Here is an 18,157-nt window from a genome sequence, read left to right as displayed (position 1 = left end):
CCCGCGTGCCTAGAGCCTGTTCTCCATAACAAGAGAAGCCACTGCAATGAGAAGCCCGTGCACCGCAACGAAGAGTAGCCTCCACTCGCCGCAACTAGAGAAAGCCCGCGCACACCAACGAAGACCCAATGCAGCCAAAAATAAATTAATAAAATAAAATAAAATTCTAAAAAAAAAAGAAATATCATAACAAGTTAGAGCCATTGTACATCTATTTCAGTTTTATTTTTGCTGACTGAGCAAGGGATATGCAATGGGGAGGCAGTGATTTTCAAATATTTTTTGAAAACAGAACAAAATCTTTTAAGTGAAATTGAAGATGAAGCCTCAAAATCCAAGATATAAAAGCAGAACTATTCGAGGTGAACAGTGTTTCATGCAGCCTACATTCTCCTGGCATCTCCCCCTACCCCACTTCCTTTAACCTTCATGAAATATGTCTACAGAACCTTAGGGTCACTGGGGACACAGTTCAAGAACCTCTACTATAGCAGTCCAGCCTGTTAAATACCAACCCCATAAATACCATACCATAAAGACCGTAACTTATATAACCATTCAACTTCCATAACTACCCATGATATACCCATGAGCCGCTCTAGATTTTTAATCATTTGCTTGATCAGATAAAGACAAAAATTTTACTTGTTATAGGATAGAAATTTTAAAAGTCACCATCAGCAGCACCGTTCATTTATAAATGATATTTGCATTTTAAAAGAATTATTTTATATAACAAATGAAAATAAGAACTTTGGTGTTTACATGAGAAATCTTTTGGCTCCCAAAGAACTTACAAAGTGCTTTGTACTTAATGGGAATGTTTTCCTTGTGAATCCTGCCATGTAACCATGGAAGTAAAACAGTGTTTGGAGAGTACAGAAACTTGCTTGCGTTTTCTGTCAGAATTGTTATAAATTCTGACTTAGCTACAGAAAATAAATAATTTTTAACCACTAGGTTAAGTAGGGACATTAACACCCTTGAAAATAAATTCTTTTTTTAAAAAATCTCTTGTCAACAGAATATTATGTAATTGTTTTTGTTAAGATACAAAAGAGATGTTTCACCCTAAATTAAGGTTTAATTGGAATAATCTTCCACTTTGTAGATTCACACAGAAAATCAGAGCAGGGGTGATACTGAGGTTTACAATGTATGTACTTTACCATGGAATTTCCACAGGTTATTTATCAGAGAAAATTAGTCCATTTCATGAGAAAAACAGCGAGAAAGCCAGGAAAGCTGAAAATGGATAATGGCCCACACATGATACAGAGTTTGTAGATAACAGAGATTGTTTGTTTCTTTTTTTCCCCCCACAGGGAAGACTTTAGTGGTTTAAAGTCTTTACCTCCTTATTGTGGCACTAACCTCAGCAACAGAGATAACATTGGAAATGCTCCTAGGAAAGTGTCCAGCACATGGTTGGCACACGGCAAGGGACAGCTGCTTATCATTATGAGTATTCAGAAGCCGAATCGCTAAACAAAAATTAAAACAGGTTACTTGGATTAACTGAAAAAAAGTGTGATACTCATTACTGAATGTGAAATAAATGTAGGCAAATAGTTTTGTGGTCCCTTCTTTGATAAACTTTCACAACATAAGCACAAATTACTTGCCTCTTGTAGAAGATGAGAAAACCAATTTCCAGAGATAGAAAGTGAGCAAGTTTTCAGATTCTATATGAGTCCAAATATGCTGAACCTTTGTATGAGGGCTTTTGTAATAGAGAAGCAATTCATCTTAAACAGTGGCATCCTTAATCACTCAGAGAAAATCTTTTTTTAAATTAATTTATTTATGTATTTTTGGCTGTGTTGGGTCTGCATTGCTGCACACGGGCTTTCTCTAGTTGAGGCGAGCAGGGGCTACTCTTTGTTGCAGTGCAGAGGCTTCTCATTGCGGTGGCTTCTCTTGTTGCAGAGCACAGGCTCTAGGCATGTGGGCTCAGTAGTTGTGGCTCGTGGGCTCTAGAGCACAGGCTCAGCAGTTGTGGCACACGGGCTTAGTTGCTCCACGGCATGTGGGATCTTCCCGGACCAGGGCTGGAACCTGTGTCCCCTGCACTGGCAGGTGGACTCCCAACCACTGTGCCACCAGGGAAGTCCCACTCTGAGAAAATCTTGAATGCTAGAGATTAAACTTATATTTTGAGAGTTTAGAAAGTTATTATTTGGAAAAATCTTATTCAAAATAATTTAATAAGCACGTCACACCATGCTATACACATAGTAGGCAAATGATAAATATTTATTGGATTAAGATAATAAGGATAAATGTAATAGCTATTTTAAGGGGCTAAAACAAAAAAAAAGCTGTCTATTTTAAAATGTGATTTTTTGCTTTCAAAAGAAGAGTATATATTCTAAGCATTACAGTGCAGATTTCATTCTGAAAATGGCTAATAAAATAATAAAGATTGGGCTTCCCTGGTGGTGCAGTGGTTAAGAATCCGCCTGCCAATGCAGCAGACACAAGTTCGAGCCCTGGTCCGGGAAGATCCCACATGCTGAGGAGCAATAAGCCCGTGCACCACAATTACTGAGTGAGCCTGCGCTCTAGAGCCCGCACTCTAGAGCCCGCAAGCCACAACTACTGAAGACTGCACCCTAGAGCCTGTGCTCCGCAACAAGAGAAGCCACCGCGATGACAAGCCCGCGCACCGCAACAAAGAGTAGCCCCCGCTCACCCTCAACTAGAGAAAGCCCACGCACAGCCAAAAAAAAAAAAAAAAAAAACACAAAAAAACAAAAGCTTCATGATGTTGGGTTTGGCGATGATTTCTAGGATTTGACACCAAAAACACAAGCAACAAAAATGAAAATCGATAAATTGGATTACATCAACATAAAAAAAATAATAATGAAGATCGTTTTGAGTTACTGTGTGAAGCCTAGTAAGATGCTGATCACCAGTTATCTAGATCATGGTTTTAATTTTGGTTTACCCCTGGGAGTTTAGGTGAGCAAAGGTGCACAGGCAGAATTGAGTATGAGCTTGGGGACAGTAGGCTGCTAAGCGGACAGAAAAGTTGTTGAGGAGGTAGAAAGAGCAAAGTAGAAGGAGCCACGCTATGGGGCTGTGGAGGAGAGGAGAGGCAGTACAGAAGGAACAGTTCAAGGAATAACAGGTGCACTAAGAGCACAGAATGTGTTATAGGGAATTACACTGCCTGAAGTTCTATTTTATGACAATCTATTTTATATAACATTGCTTAAAATAAGTTAGCTATTGGCCAAGTGTGATTTTTTTTTTTTTTTTTTTTTTTTTTTGCGGTACGCGGGCCTCTCACTGTTGTGGCCTCTCCTGTTATGGAGCACAGGCTCTGGACGTGCAGGCTCAGCGGCCATGGCTCAGGGGCCCGGCCGCTCCGCGGCATGTGGGATCTTCCCGGACCGGGGCACGAACCTGTGTCCCCTGCACCGGCAGGCGGATTCTCAACCACTGCGCCACCAGGGAAGCCCCCAAGTGTGATTTTTGTTGTATTGACTTTTGACTACATGTAAGAGCTACATGTCTATTTTATTTCAATGGGCAGGTTTCCTTGTGTGCTAGAGCAGATGTGTTACAAATACCATATATAAGCATGCATGTATATATGTGTACATGTGGGGTGTGTGTGCTCGAGCAGATGTGTTACAAATACCATATATAAGCATGCATGTATATATGTGTACATGTGGGGTGTGTGTGCATGTGTGTGTATGTGTGCATGTACATGCATCAACACACCACAAGGGGAACCTACCCATATGCAGAGAACTATTCTCATTTCTACCTGCAGCTGGACCCAACGTAAGTGAAGATTCCCAGTCATATGTATTGATAGCCATTCCAGTGTAAGCTCTTTGAAAGCTATTAGAAATACAAGACTTAGGTTACCTCTAATTTGGATAACTATTGTAGAATGTTTGTGAAAGAAGCAAGTTTTAAGATCATTACTGTCTTAAAAATAGAGAAAAGGAGTAAAACCAGTTGCTTAACTAAAGGTTTATAATCATAGCAAACTAGTGCTCTAATGATTTAAAATGTCCATACATGATTCCTCAAACTTGGGCATTACACTGTTAACACAGAATGGTTTTTGGTCTGTGGCCTAGTTCATATTTCTTTTGCTATATGCACACGTACACACATACACACACACGTGCATGCACACGCTGCATCCTGCATGACAACCCTCCACCCTCACAAGCTGGTGTCTCCCAGAAGATGCACTATCTGAGCCTTCAGTACGTCACTGCTTCCTCTCTTCACTGTGAAGTGACTGCTTAAGTCAAAAGCAATGATTTGCAGAAATCCACAGTAGAGCAACATCATGGCTGCTAAGACATCTAGTAACCCAACAAAATAGTGTGGCTGGCAGGAGCAAGGAAAAGCACACCCAAATCTCAAACAATCCAGAGAACGTATCTGTTCCAGTAGGAAGAAATCTCTGCGCTCTTCATAAGGAAGCAACCCTGGGACTTCTCAAGTGACACATTTACGGGGTGGGTGGATGGGATACGACTGTGCTGGTTCCTCCCTATCTCCAACCCCTTCTGTGAAAGCGTTTGCCCCACGCACACCTATGTACTAGGTTATTTCATCTAGTCCCACAGATACATTACCATCTATATTCTAGCGACCTAGATGCCTTCCCTGAGCATCACACTAACATCCAGATGCCATCCACTTGGATGTCTTATAGATATTTGAACTGAGAAGATTCAAAACTGCGGGTCCCCACCCCTCACCCGCCCGCCCACACGCTTTCCAGACAGCGCCCCCGCGCAGTTCTTCCCCATCTCAGTCAACAGCGGCTGCGTCCTTCAAGTTGCTCAGGCTAAAATCCCGTACTTCTCTGTGATAACTCTAAATCTTTCCACTGTCCACCCCTTTCTCTTAAAGATCCACTTCACTGCAACCACCGTCACTCTCCACGGTTATTGCAAATACCATCAAACTGGTGTTCATGCTTCAATCTTGTCTCCCAACAGTCTATTCCCCGCTTTTAAAACTGGATGAAATCATGTACCTTCTGTAATCAAAACCCTTACGGCTCTTACCTACTCTGAGTAAAAGGTAAAATCCTCACCGTGACTCACAAGGTCTAGATGATCTGGCAGCCCCACCCGCATTTCTCATTGAACCCCAACTCCCCGAGCTCTCTCTGACCTCATCTCCCAAACCCCTCCCACCCAAGACTGCCTGCTTTTCCAGCCTCCTTGCTGACCCTAAAACGTGCCAAGCACCTTTGCGCCTGATGCTCCCTTTGCCTGGAGCATACTCCGGATATCTGCCTGCCTTGTTCTCCCGTATCTTTAAGTCTCTGTTCCCATGTCACCTCCACAGAGAGGTCTCCCCAGACCACCTGTATAAAATAGCACCTTTCCTCTGATACTCCTTAGCTCTCCTTACCCTGCTTAATTTTTCATGGCATTTATCATATATTGTTTATTTATTCATCTCTTCTGATTAAATATAAACTTCCTGAGTATAGGGGTCTTGTCTGTTTTGGTCTTCTTTGAAGACCACATCATATACACTCAATAAATACCTTTTAAATGAATGACAGCAAACTCCACTCTAACATTTCTATCTTCATAAATCTTTTAATTCCAAGACATTTTTGGCTTCTCAACTTTAGTTAATACAAGCTGCTGTTGAATCTAGGTAGGTGTTTTTTTTTTTTTAACATCTTTATTGGAGTATAATTGCTTTACAATGGTGTGTTAGTTTCTGCTTTAGGTAGGTGTTAACTAATCAAACTATTGGAACCAAACACATCTGCCCAAACTAGCCCATTGAATTCAGAATTTCTGGTAAATATACCTATATCAATGAACTCGGTCACATATGAAATTGTTTTTTCTTCTTTAGTCAAGCAACCTCAAAATGTCTTTATGCATATTCCCCAGCTTTCTGCTGATATAAATTAGCAAAGCTGTATAAAGGCTTCTCCGCCACTTTGACTTTATAATTGACCAGAGGGCATGTCTTGCCCTGGTTACAGATCTGGGGATGCTGAGGAGTGGGATGGAGGAGCATAAAGGAGAAGTAAGATCACTCCCTCAGAATGAGTGTTTTTGTTTTTTTCAGGTATATACCCAGGAGTGGAATTGCTGGGCCATATGATAGTTCTATTTTTAGTTTTTTGAAAAATCTCCATATTGTTTTCCACAGTGGCTGTACCAGTTTACATTCCCACCAACATTGCACAAGGGTTCCCTTTTCTCCACACCCTCGCCAACATTTGTTGTTTCTGTTCTTTTGGATGATAGCCGTTCTGACAGGTGTGAGGTGATATCTTATTTGGTTTTGATTTGCATTTCCCAGATGATTAGTGATACTGAGCATCTTTTCACGTGCCTGCTGGCCAGCCATTTGCATTTCCTCTTTGGAAAAATGTCTATTCAGGTCTTCTCCCCATTTTTTGATTGGGTAGTTTGTTTTGTTGATGTTGAGTTGTATGAGCTGTTTATATATGTTGGATATTAATCCTTTACTGGTCATATCATTTGCAAATATTTTCTCACATTCAGTAGGTTGTCTTTTTTTTGTCATTGGTTTCCTTTTTTAAAAAAATGTATTTATTTTTATTTATTTATTTTTGGCTGCATTGGGTCTTCGTTGCTGCACATGGGCTTTCTCTAGTTGTGGCGAGCTGGGTCTACTCTTCATTGCGATGCACGGGCTTCTCATCGTGGTGGCTTCTCTAGTTGCGGAGCACAGGCTCTAGAGCTCAGGCTCAGTCGTTGTGGCGTTGGGTCTAGTTGCTCTGCGGCATGTGGGATCTTCCTGGACTGGGGTTCGAACCCGTGTCCTCTGCATTGGCAGGCGGATTCTTAACCACTGTGCCACCAGGGAAGCCCTCAATGGTTTCCTTTGCTGTGCAAAACCTAAGTTTAATTAGGTCCCATTTGTTTATTTTTGCTTTTATTTCCTCTACTTTAGGAGACAAATTCAAAAAAATATTGCTGCTATTTATGTCAGTGTTCTGCCTATGTTTTCCTCTACAAGTTTTATAGTATCTGATCTTACATTTAGGTCTTTAATCCATTTGAGTTTATTTTTTGTATATGGTATTAGAGAATGTTCTAATTTCATTCTTTTACATGTAGCTGTCAAGATACATGCACCCCAACGTTCATGGTGGCATTATTTACAATTGCCAAGATATGGAAGCAACCTAAGTGTCCATCAACAGATGAATGGATAAAGAAAATGTGGTATATAAATACAATGGAATACTACTCAGCCATAAAAAAGAATGAAATTTTGTCATTTGCAGTAACATGGATGGACTTGGAGGGCATTAGGCTAAGTGAAACAAGCCAGACAGAAAAAGATAAATACTAAATGATATCACTTTTATGTGGAATCTAGAAAATACAACAAAATAGTGAATATAACAAAAAGAAGCAGACTCACAGACATAGAGAACAAACTAGTGATTACCAGTGGGGAGGGAGGAGGGGCAATATAGGGGTGGGAGAGCAGGAGGTACAAACTATTGGGTATAAGATAGACCCAAGGATGTACTGTGTAACATGGGCCGTATAGCCAATAGTTTGTAATGACTGTAAATGGAAAGTCACCTTTAAAAATTGTGTTAAAAATTTTTTTGAAAGATTACTCCCTCAGGAAAGAAGACAACAGTGCCTTCAGCAAGAAGACCTCTATCTAATGTGGGGGAGGGACCACTTCAAGGAGTCATGGAGGCTCAGTCACATTTGGGAATTCAGGGGACTCCGAGTTCTCCAAGTACCCCCAATTTCCCTCACTTCTATTCTCACTCCCAACTCTTCCCAATCAGTAAACAAAAGAAACCTGGCAGAGCTACGATTCAGTAAACATTGCAAATTGGCAATGCACAGAATGAAATTCGAGTTTGGATTCAGCCAACTCTGCTTCTTACCTCTGGGGAGAGGGAGGACATTGGAATTGAAGGTGGTTTGCAAAGGAGTCTTTAGTCTAAGCTACAATTTTTTTAAAAAAATTAAAGCATTTATGCATTTGGTATGATTAAAATTAATTTCAAATTTGCAATATGGTATAAGTATGAAAAACTACTTTTTTCTTTAGGAACTCAGCCAGGTAGAACAATCACTGTCTGGCCTAGTACAACCATACTCCTCTGCATTATACATACCCAGAGGCATGTTCCTAGAACCCCTTCTAAAAGTTTGTCATTCTTATGTACGCAATGCTATAGTGTATGTGATCCTGTCTTGCCATATCCTCCCCTGAAGTCAATCACTTCTAAACTGCATTCACAATCTCCCAGATCCTCAGATTTGATGGTACCTACTCCTTCCCCAGTTGTAACTCTGGCTTCTTTAGACTACAGCTCTTCATCTATGGTAACATATTCATGAACCACTTTGAGTAATAACACTCTTGTCTCAAATTTCCTTTACATTCTAGCCTGACAGATTGATTTTAGGGTAGAACCTAGATGATTATGGAATAATGTAATGTATGTAATGTATGTATAATAATGTAATGTAATGTATAATAAGGAATATATAGGACGGTATAGGACCAAAGAGACAAGGCACCAAATCCCTCCTGATGTCATCAGGGAAGACTGCCCAGGAAAGATAATTATTTAGGAGGAGGAGGAGGAGGATAATATATATGTATGTTCTAGGTGCTTTGCATATACTATCTCATTTAATCGTCTCAATAATTCTATTCTACTGTTATCCCAGTTTTATAATTGAAGGAACCAAAGAACAATGAGATTAAGTGATTTTGCCTGTTTTCACACAGCTTGCAAATAATGGAGCTGAAATTCAAACCTAGTTAGTCTGGCTGCTGAGTCCCTGCTCTTAATTACGGATAATAAGACAAAACTCAGTGGGGGTCAAGGATGGCATTCTATCTAGACCAAGGGAAGAGTAACACAAAGTAATGAAAATATGAGAGAACATGGTTTGTACGAGAACAACAAGGCATTCAGTTTGGCAGGAGTGTGAGTAGTGGCAGAAAGGAGTGTGAGTAGTGGCAGAAAATATGAGAGAACATGGTTTGTACTAGAACAACAAGGCATTCAGTTTGGCAGGAGTGTGAGTAGTGGCAGAAAGGACACTGAAAGGGTAGGCAGAAATCGGTTCACGAAGGTGCCTATTTGCTGGATTTTATCATATACAAAATGAGGAGCTGTTGACAGGTTTTAAGCAGGAAAATAACATGATCAGAATTGTATTTTTGAATAACCCCTCTGGCAGTGATATGGAGGATGGATTGGAATAGATTCAAACTGGGGGCACAGGTCACTATTAGGAAGGGCTTGCATTATCCTAAGAGGATGATGAGGGCTAAACCAGAACAGCAACAAAGAATGATGGAAAAAAGGGGAGATGGAGTTGAACGCTGCAAAACGAAACTGAAACTTCTGTATTTCAAATGTGTCAACAGTATTCTAGGGGGAAATAAGATAATGGTGTTCCTGTGTTTGTCTCTGTCTTCCTGTTAATGAAAGAGTACTCATTAAAGTCTTCACAGAGTCAAAGATATTGTCTAGTTAGGTAAACATTATGCACGTTTTCAGCCAAGAGTAAATATATAAAAATTATTTTACAAATAATACTTAATGTGTCTGCATTGAAGAAATAAATAGATAGGAAGATTAAATCTTTTATTTCACAAAGTTTTTAAAGACACAAAACATAAACCTATTTATACATAAAGGAAAATAAGAACTCTAAGCAAGAGCTTATCATGACGACATCACCCATCATCCTTTACCTATAAACCTTCTATCCTTTCCTTGGGTAGCCGTTCAGAAATAAGGACCAGCGAATTTTGTTATCTGGATATCTTTTATTGTGGTATAGTTAAGCTCTTGGATGAATGTGTCATCATTTCATTTAGAGCATTACTACTTATCAGAAAATCTGATTTTTCTTCTGTGAAACATGAGCCAGTTCCATTTGGAATTTCTAAAGGCCTAATTTTAGTCAATATTTTCAAAGTATGATAAAGCTCAGAAATAATTTGTTAATTAAGATAACAAATATTAGCCAGTAAAATGAAACCGAGACAAGACTAAAATAATGTATTGGTTAGTAGTCAATCCACATTTATGAATATTAGCATATATTAGTGAACAGTTATGTTAAGGCAAAAGACTCTCATATAATCTATTTCCATCAATGTTAAAGATTATCAAAATCTAAAATATATTTTATAATATAATAAGTGACATGAAATGATTTCAAAAAGGAATTTCTATGTTAGAGTTTGTTATTAGAAAGTTACCATAAAAGTATAATGGGAAATAAAATTTTAGTTATTTAATAAAAGGTGGAAAGATAGAAAGATAAGCTTTTAAGTATTTACGTAGATTAATGAATTATTTGCCAAATTCTCCTGAAATGATACCTAGTTCCTATTAAATCACTGGACACTTGCTATATGAGCTATTTTTCTTTAGAACTGTATTTTTTTAAGGAGTCCTTTTTTTTTTTTTTTTTTTTTTTTTTTTGCAGTACGCGGGCCTCTCACTGCTGTGGCCTCTCCCGCCGCAGAGCACAGGCTCCGGACACACAGGCCCAGTGGCCATGGCTCACGGGCCCAGCCGCTCTGCGGCATGTGGGATCTTCCCAGACCGGGGCACGAACCCGCGCCCCCTGCATCGGCAGGCGGACCCCCAACCACTGCGCCACCAGGGAAGCCCAAGGAGTCCATTTTTATCACAGAAATTTCCCTAAACTTATACATATATTAATGGTTATATATAGTAAGTGAAAATGCTCTTAATCTGAAATTAATACATTGTATAATATCAAAATCTTCATAGTCTTTTTTAGAAAACAGAACAGAGAGAGAAATAAAGAATTAGTTACAACATTTACATTGAGTAGATATGAAGCCTTTGAAATCTACAACGATATTTTATATTTTTGTCATCACTTAATTCTATTTGCATTTCTCTTGCTTTAGTATTTTAATAGTATTAATAATATAGTTTGCATCATGTTTACCTGAACACTTTGTATGTTATATATTTTTAAAAGAATATCTTGCTTCTTTTTGATTAGAATTTTCTATAAAAGACATTAGTTGAAAAATTAACTTCTTACCTAAAGCTACTATCCTCCTTAATCATTTTCAAATAATGGGTAAAGCTGCATCTTTGTGAATTTATTTTTGAAAACTTGGTTACTTTAGTAGAAACAGACACCAGAAATTGAAGGTTGAATGTATTTCTATGACTCACATACAGTATGGTGTATCCTTTTCAAATTTTATCCTAGAGCACTTTTTTAAACGTGCATTAGAATACAGCTGTTCTCTCTGAAATGGTCCCTTTTTAAAATGGTGAAATTTAACAAACTATTTTTATAATCTTTTGAATATCATTTTTGCATTCTGGAATTAATTAATGGATTATAAAAGTTCCAGATACTTCTGTTTTGTTAAAAAAAATAAACACCCGTATTTGAATCTTCTGATAGCAAAACAAGCAATATACCATTTAGGGTTGAAATATATAATATTTGAACTACGGTTCTATATATTTCAAAATTCATATTTTTTTACAAATAGATTTATCTATTTGTCCTATAAAACCTAGCTTTCTATGAAGTGAATCACTTAATGATATTATCGCTTTGGATATAAAATTGGCCTATATATAAGTGCTTCATTCCTCACCCACACCTACCTCTCCAAAAGAAAGTCTACTAGTAGTCTCGCACAGTAGTGAGCAGTCTTAAATTAAAAACAATTGCATTAGAGCAAAGGAAGATATTTTTCATGTTAAAGCAGTTTTTACCATCAAACATCTAAAGAGTTATAAACTATGAATGAATTACCTTTAAACCATGGTCTTTAAGGTTGAATTCATTTTCTGAATGCTTTTAGGGGTGACATTATGCTATCACCTTTTAAAATATTTTAAATGATAAAATTTTACATTTCACCAATAGTGCAGGAACAGGTATAATTACGAATGTTTCCCTTTGCTTGGGAATTAAAATGCTGTAAATGCCATAAATTGAGTAAGTTTATCTCAGAATGAGGAATAGGGTATTTAGAAATAAATACCCAATAACTATTTATAGCCTGAAAAGACGTGTTTAAGTCACAGTCAAAATACAGGTTACTTGTGTAAAATCTAACCTACTGAATAAACAAGTATTTTTTTAATTAGAGTGAGTAATATGAGTAAAAACTTTTCAAATAAGAGACATTAAGAGAATTATAAATCTAATGTGTGATTCTCAATATTCCCAATTGCTTGCAAGTGTTTATCTGGATAACAGCAACAAAGGACTTCTTTAAATGGCATATTTTTCAGCTTTATTTCAAATGCTGTATAGCATAAGAACCCATTGTTCAGAGAGAAATTTTAAGCCATGGAAAAAGAGTATGAAACATATTCCAAAGTGCTGAAGGAATTAATTGCCCTATTAGGTAATGAATACCCAAAAGAATGAGCATTAGTGATTTATGGCTTAAAGTGCTTGGGTCTGATCAGCATTTTGACTTCTTTGAAGGAGGACTTGTAGCCACCAGGTTGTGCCTCACTTATACCAGGCCAGGTTCCCCAGAAAATCCCATTTCGGACACCTCTGTATTTCTGGTGATAATATTTGCCATTTAAGTTTGCAGAAAGACATGCATCAAACCACCAGCCTGAACTGTAGTAGAGCCCACAGTTCCCAGAGGGGTATCGATCGTTGTCTCTATCCGGGGTGGTGAAAAACTTCAGATCGTGGTTGTAATGTTTACTGAAACGTAAGGCATCTCCAGCTGTGCCATTATAGTTGCCAATGTGTAAACGGTATTTGAGAAACTCGTTGGCCACATAAAAGTGATCATACAAGGCATAGAGTTTGACACCGTTAAAGTCTTCAAGATCTATTCTTAGAATCATGTCCTTACTCTTAGTCAGAAGATGGATTTTATCGTTCCCCAGCCAAAATTCTCTTCTGGGGTTTCCAAAGCCTACTTTGTAGTCTTGCCATGTTCTGGTGAAGTTGGTGCTTCCATCAACACGTGCCTGCAGCACTGTCCAGCCTCCCCCCATGGTCTCCATGTCACAGAAAACTTCGAAGCTACTATTTTTGGGATCCGGTGTAACTCTGTAGAGCTCACTGCTTCTTTTGCCTATTGTGTAGTATTCAGAGCAATCTTTATATATAAGATGTTGAACTGCAGGGGTGAAAAAAGAAAGGCATTGGATTTTGTTGATAAAAACTAGGCATCTAAAGAATTCTTTATATGCACAAAAGCAGTTTTATAATTTGATCAATGGTGATAATGAAACCTTGCTCAGCTAAACTTACTTGAACCTGTTTAGCAAATGCTTGTTAACGCCTCAGAACAAGAACCTGGTGTCATAAAGCAGACAAAGCTCCCCAACACAGTCTTGGTTGGTAATAATACTGACACCACCACCAACAAACAACAACAAGAAGAAATAAAAGTGATAGTTTTAGTAACTTAGTAATATGTAGTGAGGGCTCCGCATGTGTTCTAGGGATTCTGCCAAAGACTTGATAACATTTTCACACTTAATCTGCACATGAACTTTATGATGTAGATATTATTAACAACCTGCTGGTGAGAAAGAATATTAGGCTCCAAAAGGATCCGTGGCTTGCCCAGCTTCACAGAAGCTTTAAAGGGCAGAGCCGGGACAGAGCTCCGATCTGGCTGGCTGCAAAGCTTGTCCTTGTGACCACTGCATCCCTTGGTCCTGAAAGTCAGATGATTCCAACTCTCCTACAACTGCATTCCATGTATACAGAGGAAGCACAGGCTTCTATATCCTTTCACCTAAAGAGGCTGATAGACTCCACTTTCAGGCAGTTTTATAGGATTGTTCCAAATGATTTATTAAAATTCTAAAATACAGCATTGATCAACATTTCCATTTATTTTACTTGCTTGACAATTAGATACAGAAGCGTAAGTTGTTTTTAAAAACTTCAATAATATACCAATATTCTTACTCTGAATTTATTATCCAGGAAAATATTTAGCTAGTGTTTCACGTGTCTGGTTTCTAGAAGGAAACCACAGGTGATTATGCTCAGGATTAGTGTAATAAACAGTTAATGTGGTTCTGTAGGAACCAATACAGATGTTTACTCCAAAATAATTTTTTTAAAAGTTGGTACTGGATCAGGCAAGTTTAATACAAGCCACTTACGAGCCACAAATAATCTATTCATGTGTACTTAGAACTCAGAATATTCAGATAGTTCCCCAAAACTTAGTAGAAAAAAAGACAGTAGAATCTTGTTCTTGTCATTACAAATTGCCATGCAGTGCCACATCTAATGTTCACCCACGTATGTCACACAAGATGTGAAACTCTGCCTTGCAATATGCAGGGCACATTTAGATGCAGGCAGCTGGGACTATTAGCAACAGTGGTCCTGGAATCTCCCAAATACCTTCACTGGGTAGATTCCCTGGGGAATCTACCTAGGGAAGATGCATGAGGTGCTTGTTTCAAAGGACCATGCTCTCTGCTTCAGGCACCATATTCCTTCAACCTCACACTCATGCAGACATGGCTTTCCAAAGTGTGATAAGACCACCATCAGCAATGGTCCCAGAAACTCATGTGGAAAAACCAGGGTTTGGGGGAACCAGCGCCACAGCTAGCAGTTCGTGGGCAGAATAGGCAGTTAGGTTTATGGCCTTTAACATCTATTTATTAAAGCTAATTCAGATTATCAGCAAATAATCTGGATGGGGAAGATGGGTTCTATTGTTACATGCTTGAATTCTAGTAAAAGAGAGGAAGAAATAAGAATGTATTCCTTCCCTTAGTGGCATGCCAAAACTCCCCTTAAAATGTTTTTGGGCCACTAGGTCTCAAAGCAAAGAGTTTTGCACACATATGAAGCTATATAGCTGCTTTTATCCCATCTATAAAATCTCCCATTTCCACTAGACATTTGGGATTATGAACTGCAGATTACTTGCTAAAATCTTTCAGAGGTCTCTTGTTGCCGTATAAGGAGCAGTCACCTGACCACACAAATAAACTGATTTCCAAAGAACAGAGTACAACCACAAACACTGCCTTAACTCTACTGTTTTCAAACATTTCAGTGAAGAGATAAGTTAAACTCACTGAAACATTAAGGAATTCTCTTAGAATATTACTTAGCCATAAAAAGAAATGAAATTGAGTTATTTGTAGTGAGGTGGATGGACCTAGAGTCTGTCACACAGAGTGAAGTAAGTCAGAAAAACAAATACTGTATGCTAACACATATATATATGGAATCTAAAAAAAAAGAAAAAGAGAAAAAAATCGTTCTGTAGAACCTAGGGGCAGGGCAGGAATAAAGATGCAGACGTAGAGAACGGACTTGAGGACATGGGGAGGGGGAAGGCGAAGCTGGGAGTAAGTGAGAGAGTGGCATGGACATATATACACTACCAAACGTAAAATAGCTAGTGGGAAGCAGCCGCATAGCACAGGGAGATCAGCTCGATGCTTTGTGACCACCTAGAGGGGTGGGATAGGGAGGGTAGGAGGGAGACTCAAGAGGGAGAGGATATGGGGATATATATATATGTATAGCTGATTCACTTTGTTATACAGCAGAAACTAACACAACATTGTAAAGCAACTATACTCCAATAAGGATGTTTTTTTTTAAAAAAAAAAAAAAGAAATTCTCTCCTTCCACTTCTGCTTGTGTGTAGCTCTGGCATTAGCAAATAAGATCTTTGAAATTGAAAGTGCTTTCTAACGTGTACAGAACTCATGACTTTTGTAATTAGGTCCTATTCCTTTCTGTGGGCACATGTGCAAAGATAATAGTTTTTTCTGTATTACCTTGATGAATAAAAGGCTTAACTTATATAATTCATCCTTTCTTTAACTTATATGCTCAGGTTAATGTTTATAGATACTGTCTAGCTATATAACATTCATGAACAAATGATAAGAAAACATTATTATACATACCTGGACGTGACTGTATTTGTTCTTGAGTGGGACACTTAGATGAACATTTGCCATCCAAACTATTGACAACAAATGTTAGGTTTGCCACTTTGCTATCAACATAATGTTCTATGTTGTTCATATTTACAAGATTCAGCTTCTCCAGGCGACCCTGAAGCACGTCGATCTCCTCCTTGGCATCCTTAAGGTCGGAGGACAGCTTGTTAACCTCGCTCTCTAACTCTCTGACTCTGTTGTCACCAGCTTCTCCCAGAGCTCCGGGTAACAGCAGTCCATTTCTGCCCGGGTCTCGGTTGTCATCAGCCTGCAGTTTGCAGTCTTGGCAAGACTTCTTCAGGCTCTTTACAATTTCCTTGAGGTTCTGGACTTCTTTGAACACCTCCTCGATCCTGCCAAACTGCCTGGGGAGCTGAATAGTCAGCGGGGGCAGGTTCACCTGGTAGGCACAGTCGCCTCCCTCCTCGCACTTCGCTCTGCTTTCTAGTCTCACCGGGCAGGCGTCCTGGGCCACTTCATCTTTAATTTCCTCTGTTGCGTTGTTTGCCACAACCAAAAAACCACAAGCAGCAAGGACAGCCGAGCTCAGCCAGCACCACTTCGCCAGCTTCATCTTTGCGGTGGCGCTCGCCCCAGCAGGGAAGGGGGCCGGGCTGGAGCTCTTTTTAAGAGCTGCCGCTGCCTTCCTGAGTCAGGCTTTCCGTGTTCTCAGAAAAGGGCGGGAGCACTTTGCATCACCAGTCTCAGAAACGCGGAGGCAGAGAGGAGATCGTCCTCATCAAAGTCAGTGTGCCCAAAACTGTTATTTGTTCTCAATCAAAACCATCCGCTTTGGAATTCCTGCAGTTAGTCAGATGCACACACTCAACAAGTTTCACTTTCATCTTTTATTTTTAAAAAGCACAAGAAAAATCTCGAATCTTAAAATAATTATACTTGAAGTACATCATTTCATGAGACTTAACTCCACAGTGGGGTAAATAGCTTTTAAAGATAAAATTGAATGTGCTAGTTATCCAGATTATGTGAAGGCCAGAAATGTTACAAAAATGGAAATGGTTCTTTTTCCTTCTTGGAATGAGGCATTGAGAATTCTGTATTTGCTTCACGTTGGGCTTTCAGGTGAAATCTCAAGCACTTAAAATTTTAAATATAATGAAGCTCAGCTTTCTGGTTCTGGCAGTGGACTTTTGTTTCATCTGTTTGAATAGGGAAGAAAACTGGTAGAGAAGAAAATGCTGCTTTCTATTTCTCCGACCACTGCATAGCATAGGAGGAATGTCTAACTGACAAAAACACCGTTAAAAGACATCCTTGCCTTTCATCAAAACCAGCAGCCTTCTCCTTTGCTCTTCACCGACGCTGTGACTGTACTGTCCTTCCACATCTGCGTCCCATCTCGGTTCCGATTCTTCTTTTCTCTCCGGCATCTTTGCCTTCCCTCCCCTCTGGCAGCCCTAGCAGGTCCCCTCTCTGTGTTTCTGCCTCCGCAGTGGGCCCTCCACCTGGTCTCTAGGCCACTTGCTATGCCACTGCTTTGCCCCAAACATGTCTGCATTCATGACTTTTTGCACTTTTCAAACCTTTTTTCATGGTTTTCAAACTCTTCTCCTGAGAGGCTGAGAACAGGAAGGGGGAACAGCTTCTACTGAAGGAACCGCCTCCTTTTCATTTATTTTACATATTGGCGTCTCAGGTAAGGTTTCTTATTAAAAAAGGATTTTATTGTTTTAAAAATAATTTCAAAATTATGGCTAAAAGTCTAAATTCTTATTGTACTATTTAACGTGCTCTGTAATCTATCTCTTATTTATTTCTTTAACCTGATTTCCTATGACTTTTCTATAGACTCCTTCATTCCAGCCAAACGCTCCTATTCAGCCTAACTATTCACGGGCTCTAAATGTGTCAGGCTCACTTTACACTTCCGAACTGTATTTACTCCTGGATATTCAGGAGACCTAGATTCCACCCCTGCATCTACTTCTTATTGGATCTATAGATCATTAACTTTGCTGAGCCTTGGTTCCTGTAACTGTGAAGGAGAAATCTGGCTATTCTCCCCTCAGATAGGAATGACAGTTACACAAATTCTGAGTGGTGCAGTGCTGAAGGAAACAAATGCAGTGTACAAAATGTAACACTCTTTCCAAACAAATCTGTCAGACATGTTCTACACACCTTATGTCTCATTTTCCTCCATCTTCCAGCTTTTTAAAA

At 39.1% G+C, this 18,157-nt stretch overlaps 2 protein-coding genes across 2 annotated transcripts in view; one reads left to right on the top strand and one right to left on the bottom strand.

Moving 5' to 3' along the window:
- CCDC146 (coiled-coil domain containing 146) overlaps positions 1 to 18,157 on the top strand; it is a 113,943-nt gene that overhangs the window by 13,965 nt on the left and 81,821 nt on the right. The gene's annotated exons all lie outside the window — the stretch shown is intronic.
- Positions 12,363 to 16,550, bottom strand: FGL2 (fibrinogen like 2). The gene is made up of 2 exons (XM_060108629.1): positions 15,941 to 16,550; positions 12,363 to 13,155 (listed from the first exon to the last, which is right to left on the bottom strand). Exons 1-2 carry the CDS (start codon positions 16,548 to 16,550, stop codon positions 12,449 to 12,451), a joined length of 1,317 nt encoding a protein of 438 aa, XP_059964612.1. The 3' UTR covers positions 12,363 to 12,448.

Source organism: Mesoplodon densirostris, chromosome 9 (genome assembly GCF_025265405.1).
Source record: "Mesoplodon densirostris isolate mMesDen1 chromosome 9, mMesDen1 primary haplotype, whole genome shotgun sequence".
NCBI lineage: Eukaryota > Metazoa > Chordata > Mammalia > Artiodactyla > Ziphiidae > Mesoplodon > Mesoplodon densirostris.
The sequence above is the reverse complement of the archived record's forward strand: the minus strand, read 5'-3'. Positions and strand labels throughout refer to the sequence as shown.

Coding starts and splice junctions, on each gene's coding strand:
- FGL2 (XM_060108629.1), bottom strand. CDS start 16,550: ATGAAGCTGGCGAAGTGGTGCTGGCTGAGCTCGGCTGTCCTTGCTGCT. Junction 13,156..15,940: donor ACAAATACAGTCACGTCCAG/GTATGTATAATA, acceptor TCACCCCTGCAG/TTCAACATCTTATATATAAA.